The sequence below is a fragment of the Tachysurus fulvidraco genome, chromosome 26 (assembly GCF_022655615.1).
Source record: "Tachysurus fulvidraco isolate hzauxx_2018 chromosome 26, HZAU_PFXX_2.0, whole genome shotgun sequence".
Lineage (NCBI taxonomy): Eukaryota > Metazoa > Chordata > Actinopteri > Siluriformes > Bagridae > Tachysurus > Tachysurus fulvidraco.
The window spans coordinates 8,491,608-8,500,462 of record NC_062543.1 but is presented as its reverse complement, the minus strand read 5'-3'; the positions used below and the strand labels follow the sequence as shown (position 1 = coordinate 8,500,462).

At 39.3% G+C, this 8,855-nt stretch overlaps 1 protein-coding gene across 1 annotated transcript; it reads right to left on the bottom strand.

Moving 5' to 3' along the window:
* Positions 1-4,802: 4,802 nt before the first annotated feature.
* Positions 4,803-8,048, bottom strand: LOC113655208 (tubulin beta-4B chain-like). Its single transcript, XM_027165602.2, has 4 exons — positions 7,865-8,048; positions 7,056-7,164; positions 6,838-6,948; positions 4,803-6,214 (listed from the first exon to the last, which is right to left on the bottom strand). Exons 1-4 carry the CDS (start codon positions 7,919-7,921, stop codon positions 5,154-5,156), a joined length of 1,338 nt encoding a protein of 445 aa, XP_027021403.1. The 5' UTR covers positions 7,922-8,048; the 3' UTR covers positions 4,803-5,153.
* Positions 8,049-8,855: the final 807 nt, after the last annotated feature.

Here is an 8,855-nt window from a genome sequence, read left to right as displayed (position 1 = left end):
TAGGAATTGGGCAAGTACAAGTTTTATGGGATTTATGAAAATAGGAAGTCTCTTTTTTTGACGAGAAGAAGTGAGCAAGCATCACAACCTAAAAGAAAAGCTATACTTGGGTAAAAGCGCAAGTATTATACTGTGTTGGAATATTACTTAACGTTTAACGGATCTGCGCATCTAATATTTAATGTACCTAAGTACATTAGGATTCTTGGATTTCATCTTTAGGGGTTTTAGCCCTCAGTGTGAATTAAAGCAAGAGGAGTTTTATATTATATACAGTATTGTATTATAAATATTATTATCATATGACTAAATTGTAAGCCAAATGTTATGGTATTATGTAAAATGGTAAAAGCGACCACCAAAATTTGAATCAGATTAGTGCATGTATGTGTGCAGTCTCTACAACCACTGTGTCCAATGAATACAGTCATTAATACACCCCTGCAGCGCAATATGACAACAGGCATGTTGTATATCCACTAAACTATATAGTGATAACAGGTAGGGGAAGCATGTGCCCTCTAGAGACTGTGGTTGCTCATGAGCTTGATATTCAGACATACTTTTAATCCAGAGCTATCGAAGATCAGGGGAAGCGTCACCCTGGGCTGAGCAAAAGGTAGCATATTTGCAACAAGCATGTTGCTGTAGTCGGTTAAAGCTAAGTGTGTATCGTAAAGGAGGAAGCTTACACCCCTGCAGCAACAATATGACAACAGGCATGTTGTATAAACACTAAACTATACAGTAGTGATAACGGTAAAACTCTGGTTACTTGTGAAGCTTGATATTCGAACATACAGAGGAGTGAAAAACAAAAGAAACAATGACACAAAAAAGGACACACATCAAAGAATGCCAGATCATAATTAGATAGAATCCATGACTTTTTGCACATCTAAAATGTACTTGATTCCTTGACAAACGTAACGTTCGTATGCTGTGGAAGACCATCTTCCCAGACTTTTTAATGTGGGAATCTTTGTAACCGAGGCTGTTGTTGTAGCTGCTTTGATACGAAAGGAGTGAGAAGTGTAAAGCACTGGTGAGAGGCTGCAGGATTGCCAGGCCAAGTGCAGACAAGATGCAAACCAGGATCTCGACTTGGCTTTTCTCTCTTCAGTTATGAATAACGGTACATCAGGACGTGCATGAGTGTAGTGCTAATGTGTGTAGTGAATTCACCAACCCTGAGGAAACCATAGAAAGCACAGAGAAACACAGCTTCCAAGATTGAATCACATAAGGACTAAAGCACCCCTGTCTCAGTTTAGTAACCAGTTTTTTAACGAGAGAAAGAGTGAGAGGAAGTTTGTCTTTGCCTTTTGGTGCCATCGAGGAGCAAACGGATAGATGGATGCCCCAGCAGACTGCAGACGGATGGGTCCAAGCATCTTAGATGAAATTGAATGCCTGAAACTTGACTTTTAAGGGAGGAAGGTTGCATTTTTTGTGATAAAAGACAATGCATGATATAAGCACTCACAACTGCAATGTTAACGGGCAAAATAGGGGCTGAAAAATTAGTGCTGAAGCTAGTGAAGCGAATCAATGTAGAGTGAGAAACTTTTAATGTGGATTTGGGTAAACCTGATCTCATATACTGTGAAGCTGTAAGACTGCAGAGTGGTGCTTAGTCAAGAACAGTCAGGGCGAATGCTGGGCAAGGCAGGCTTGAAGGAGAGGCATCAGGCTTGAAGGAGTAGGGAAATTTGTCTTGGGCCATCACCCATGCTGCAGCCATACAGTACTGTCAGGACTCAGCTCAGACTTTTGGCCATGTGCCTTTGTTTACGTGTCTGCCCCGCCTTCGTCTGCTCCTCCCGTCTCTACACACCTGTTTCCCATTGTCATTATTTTGTCTATTTAATCGTGCCACGTTGCCAGTGGCAGCGTGGAATCATCATCATTGTTCCGTCAGTGTTATGTCCATGTAACGTCATTATTTTATCGTCATTTGTTTTGTTTACGAGGTACGAGCACGAGGTAGCCCAGGTCGCAACAGAGCAGCGCCACCGGATGTCACACAATGGTGTCAGACATTACGGAAGTTGTACCATATTGGTGCGCATCATGAACAGCTGATTATCAGCTGATGCATGCTTGACGACGTGGCCTGCCTGAACTAATGCGATGCACGATTTATGTGCAGTGTACCTGACTCAGCCCAAAGAAATGTAAACAGATCTGCACAAGCCATGCGATTGGGTGTTGGTGAAGGATTTCAGGAGGAAGGGGTGGGACGGTTCCAGGTACTTCTGTCAGGATCCAGCCCGAACTTTGGCCATGTGCTTTTGTTTATGTTCTATGTTCATGTTTCTGCCCGCCCTTGTCTCTTCCTCCCCGCCTCTGCACACCTGTTCTTCATGTCTAACTGTCATGTGTATATAACCGTGCGCAGAATCCTTGTTGTTGTAGTCCGATGTCGTCTTGTGTCCTAGTCTGTGTCGCTGTTTTGTGATTTTTAGTTAATAGATCCAGTTTATGTTAGCTATCCTGCATTTGGGTCTGTTTTTATCCCCGCATCCCTGACAACTTCTAAACATGTAGACTGTGGTGACGTTTGCAGAGAGAGAGACATGGATTCACATTAGCCATTGTATGCGAGTCCCAGAGCCTGGGAAAAACCAGCAAACCAAAGTTTTGCTAGGAGGAGAAAGAATCAGTACACACGGTGCTAGTAACCTCTCTTGTGAGCTCCAGCTGATTCTACATGACATGTAAAGTGTCCGAGTTGGAAGAAAAACTGTCATAGCACAGCTTGTTGACACTGAGAGAAGAAGCAGCTTCATCTGAACCTGCAGGGCAAAGACACACACATTTCACACATTGCTGCATGAGAGAGTACCACATGTATGCTCACACAGTAGAGATGACTTGTAAAGAAGTCATCATTAGATTGACTCTTTGCTTTTATTTGGATTTTATGTGTTTGGGTCCTATCCACACAATACGGCATTAGCCACCAAAGATCATGTCTTTTATGTTTTGTTCATCGCATTTACATTTACAGTACAGTACATTTACATTTACAGCATTTGGCAGACGCCCTTATCCAGAGTGACATACGAAAGTGCTTAAGTCTTTGTCATTCAATGCATGAACTCTGGTTAACTAGGTTACAGACTTAAGATACCATGTGCCTAAATCACTGTTAAAAGGCATACAACAAACAGGGAAGAAAGTGCTTGTTGAAGTGTTTCATGAATAAGTACTGTACATCTTCGACCGTCATTTGAAAATAGCCAGTGACTCAGATGTCCAGACCCATAGGGGAAGTTCATTCCACCACCTTAGTGCCAGAACAGAAAATAGTCTTGTAGTATACTTACCTCTTATCTAGAGAGATGGTGGGGCCAGTCGAACAGTGCTGGTAGCTCTAAGGGGGCGAAGTGCAGTGCGAGGTGTGATGAGGGCGTTGAGGTAAGAGGGAGCTGGTCTATTTTTGGGTTTGTAGTCAAGCATCAGTGTATTGAATATGATTTTCAGTGTTTCTACCGGAAACCAGTGGAGGGATCGGATCAGCAGGGTGGTATGCGAGAACTTAGACAGGTTGAAAACAAGTCGTGTAGCTGCATTTAAAAACCCTGCAAGGGAGAATGATATGCTAATGTCTGTTGTGACTAGAAATTGTTATTACCAGAGATTATTGGTAATAAATTATTAGACGGTCAGAATGAATTGGAGATGAGTTGGCTCATAAACAACTCAAGGCAGACCTTTGTAAGGGTAAGATTATCCTGATCAGGAGATGATCAGGCATTGTCCATCTAGCCAGTAATTTAGGGTTTTCCTTTCTTCAGTTTCTATGTTTGTACCACAGCACAAATACATTGTTAAGCTTTTTACTTTTGCTCATGCCTATCAGTGTGCTACTTTATCACAGCTTCAGCAACACAGCTTTATGTGCCAAGAAGCCCTTGTCTCTGTGTAAGCTTATGTCTCTCCCTTTTGGGAGTCTCTTTCTTTTCTGGTATAGAGCCTCATAACTTGGGAAAAAAGTGCTTGGCCTCCATGGACATAAGATTGATTGTTATTGTATTTAAGCAATAATAGAGTCTGTCAAATGAATTGCATGATAAACAGAAGATCAGTGATAGTTTTCATGTTATCACATGCTAACAATATATCAGTTTAATTATCATTTAATTTTATTTTGAACAAACCAAACCAGGTCAAAGATCTTGTTAAGTGAATGTGTACCCTCAGTCCATGCATTTTCATACATTTTGTGGTTTTCGTTCCCCAATAAGGATTTCTTATCCCTAATATCAACAGTGGCCATCACAAAAACAATGTCAATACTTGTCACTCACATTATCATGGTATTTTCTTTAAGTAATTCTTGCATGAAATATAAAAATATTCACATAGAAATATATGATTTATTTGTGAGAACACAGTATGCCACTTAATTACAAAAAAAGAGAGATAATGATCGTGTTAAACACTAGCATTTCTAATTTTTTAGGCACCAATAGAACACTATTAATTAATGAAATGTTTCTTGGTTTATATTTTTTTTGTATTAAAACTGTATACCGTTTTCAGTTGTGATTAAACTCAATTCTAAGTAATGGATTCAATATTTTAGATCGTTTTGAAAACACTCAGGGATATAGGAACTATATTTACACAACATCCCCATCTGCTGGTTAAAAATACCTAATGTGCTTTCTAAATAATAATGAAATCATACTACAAGTTACATGTTTTTTAAACACTAGTTGGTCCTCAAGTATCTACTTTCATATGCAAACAGTCTTGTAATAAGGGAAGCCAAGAAAGGCTGCACAGCAATGTTTGATCAGATATTCATAGGTTTTTATTTTTGTTATTGTTTTTACAGTTTGAACATTTATAATTGAATTCAGAAAAAAAATACTATTACTGTATTACTGACTCATGAATATATAAGGAATAATTATTAAACAGAATGTATTATTTATAAAATTCTAATTGAGAATCATTGTATAGTGAGAACTTAAAGGACAACTAGACTGATGATTTAGTTAAAAAATTGAAATGAGCACAGTGAAAGCAAAGTTAAACATTTCTTAGAAATTTTGAAAGTACACAGGCTTAGTTGTTAACTGTTAACTTTTTACAATGGAACTTGTGAAAAGAAGAACATGTAAAAGATTAACAGGTCTTTATGGCAACTCCTCTTCTGCCTCTTCCTCAAGCTCACCCTCTTCTTCAGCTGTGGCATCCTGGTACTGCTGGTACTCAGACACCAGGTCATTCATGTTGCTTTCTGCCTCTGTAAACTCCATCTCATCCATTCCTTCTCCAGTGTACCAATGCAGGAAGGCCTTTCTTCTGAACATGGCTGTGAACTGCTCAGACATGCGTTTGAACAGCTCCTGGATGGCCGTGCTGTTGCCAATGAAAGTAGCAGCCATTTTAAGCCCTCTTGGTGGGATGTCGCATACAGCAGTTTTGACATTGTTTGGGATCCACTCTACAAAATAGCTGCTGTTTTTGTTCTGCACATTGAGCAACTGCTCATCAACCTCTTTCATGGACATGCGGCCCCGGAAGATAGCAGCCACAGTCAGATAGCGGCCATGGCGTGGGTCACACGCTGCCATCATATTCTTGGCATCAAACATCTGCTGTGTTAATTCGGGCACAGTGAGTGCACGGTACTGCTGGCTCCCTCTGCTGGTGAGTGGGGCAAAACCAGGCATGAAGAAGTGCAGACGAGGGAACGGCACCATATTGACAGCCAGTTTTCGCAGGTCAGCGTTGAGCTGTCCAGGAAAACGGAGGCAGGTGGTCACACCACTCATGGTGGCAGACACAAGATGGTTGAGATCACCATAAGTAGGAGTTGTGAGCTTTAAAGTACGGAAACAAATGTCATAAAGTGCTTCGTTGTCAATGCAATATGTCTCATCTGTATTCTCCACCAGTTGGTGTACAGACAATGTGGCATTGTAGGGCTCCACCACAGTGTCAGAGACTTTAGGAGATGGCACAACACTGAAAGTGTTCATGATGCGGTCAGGATACTCCTCACGGATCTTACTGATAAGAAGCGTGCCCATGCCTGATCCGGTGCCACCACCCAGGGAGTGAGTGAGCTGAAAGCCCTGTAGGCAGTCACAGCTTTCAGCCTCCTTACGAACAACATCCAGCACGGAGTCTACTAGCTCAGCACCTTCAGTATAATGCCCCTTGGCCCAATTGTTTCCAGCCCCACTCTGACCTGTGGAAAGCAAATATAATATGGCTTAAATGTTCCCCAATTATAATTTTTTTAGTGATTTTTTTTACAGTGAATAAGAGAGATTACCATTATTAGACAATTTCTGGATTGGGTCTGAAAGTAAAAAAACTTTGCCCATTTATGGATTTACTCACTTGAGGTCCTAAATCTTGGTTGCTCAAAAACTCAGTGTGTAATACCAAATCTCTTAATTTTTTTAGGAAACAAATATTTGCATTGCTGCATATGACCCCAGGTTGCCAAAAGAGGCATTATGTATGCTGCCACAATATTAAATTACTTTGATGAAGGATTTAAATTCAATATATAATAGAATTAACTCAATTCAGAGTGAAACAGCATTCAAGTGTTGATATGGAAATTATTTATCAGAATTTGAGAGGCTTACACACATCTACACGTCAGAACAATGAAATTGCAGGGGTAAGGGAAGACAACACCACACCATTTTTGTAGTAATTTCATGATTGGGTAAATTTTGCAAAATGTGACAAAGGGTTAGACAAAAAAAAAAGATTTAGCTTTTCATTTTTGTCTTTTTAACTAAATCTTTAAGAAGACTTTTATATACATCTAAAAAAATATTAAAAAATTTCACCCACCAAAGACGAAGTTGTCTGGTCTGAAAACTTGTCCAAAAGGACCAGATCTTACAGAGTCCATGGTCCCTGGCTCCAAGTCCACGAGTACAGCCCGAGGAACATACTTTCCACCTATGGCACAACAGTATATATTTGACACAACAATCATTTAAAGTAAAATTTAAACCATAACCTTACTGTATATGCCAAATGGTGACATTATGAATAGCTTGATTTACCAGTGGCTTCGTTATAATACACGTTAATCCGCTCGAGCTGCATATCGCTGTCACCGTGGTAGGTGCCAGTTGGGTCGATTCCATGCTCATCACTGATCACCTCCCAAAACTAAAATAACGTGAAATTAAATCAGTCTTACTTACAAATTTCTAAACTTCGTAACATTTTCAAGCTTGTCTGAGCAGAAATTTTCCTGGTAATCATGCATAGCCCAAAGCAAGCAGGCAACTGGAACTTAACTAAACTTAACTAAAATTAAAATTCAGAATTATTAAAATTCTCTTAACTGAATTTAATTGCTACAATTACTGTTTTCTTGACAGTAATTTTGCTTAATCTTCTTCATGGCTTTTCTCTTCACTTGTTTTTGCCTTTACACTCACTATCTTAGGACCCATGGTTTTAAATGCGATAATGTTGTACTGTACGCACAATAAAAGCACAAAATACGAGAAGAGCTTTACACAAGTGTTAACAAAGCGAACTACACAAACACTAATTGAGTGAGACACGGGAAGCTGAGGTAGGGGAAACAGAGCACACGTGATTGTTAGGCATCTTTGTTTCGGCGGCGTTGGCTCGGATGCTTGTATCTCAAAAATTTGTTTGTATCTCAAGGCAAAAATTTGGTCGAATCACAGATCGTATAAAAAAAAATCGTAAAAATTGTCAAAGCACTCGTATCTCGAGGTATCACTGTATATTTATTTTTTGGGTATTGTGTACCTCCGTTGTTGCTAGGTAACCTAACCGACAACTAATAACACAAGACTTTAATAATTGTGTAACATTCATCTTTTAAACTTACTTTTGCACCAATTTGATTCCCACACTGACCAGCCTGAAGATGAACAATCTCTCTCATTTTGAAAAGCGTTTGATCAACAGAAATCGTGAAGGCAAACTCTCTAAAACACCCTGTTTCTTGTTGACGGTAAAATTCACGACTCGTTCATGAACTACACATTACTAGTCAGAATCAGAATCAGAATCAGAAAGAGCTTTATTGCCAAGTATGCTTGCACATACAAGGAATTTGATTTAGTGTGATAGAATAGAATAGAATAGAATAGAATAGAATAGAATAGAATAGAATAGAATAGAATGCGATGAAGAGATGTATTAGAATGGAGGTGTTAACAAATAAATGTATGATTGCACATTGTAATTACATAATGGGGAAACATTTAACTGTTCATGCAGTAGATTGCCTGGAGAAGAAACTGTTATTGTGGTATACTGTTTTTTTTTTTTTTGTTTTGTTTTGTTTTTGCGCTCTGTGGGACCCACTCTAAGGGATCCAGAGTGATTTTCTGAGCACTTTTCCTCACTCTGGATATATACAGTTCTTGAAGGGTGTGCAGGGGAAAACCAGTAACCCTTTCAGCTGTCTGAGCTGAACTATGTAGTTTTTACTAAGAAGCTTTTTGTGAAGTTCTGACCTTTTGTGTGCATGACTAGAAGTTGATTGTGCCTATGAATTGTTATTAACAGAGATTGCATAAAATATTAAATGGTCAGAATGAGCTGAAGACAAGTTTGGCTATAAACAACTATAGGCAGACCTTGATAAGGGTAAGATTATCCTGATCAGGAGAAGATCAGACATTGTGCATCTATCGAATGATTGAAGATGTTTCCTTCCTTCAGTTTGTTGTGTTTGAATCAAGCTAATAAAATCTCAATGTAGGCGTTGTGGAGGCTGTTAATTTCACCTCGACCACATGATTGGTTCCTGAGTCTGACATAAGTGGTGATGGAGTGTAAATTGTTGCAAAATTCTTTAAATTAGTTCAAAC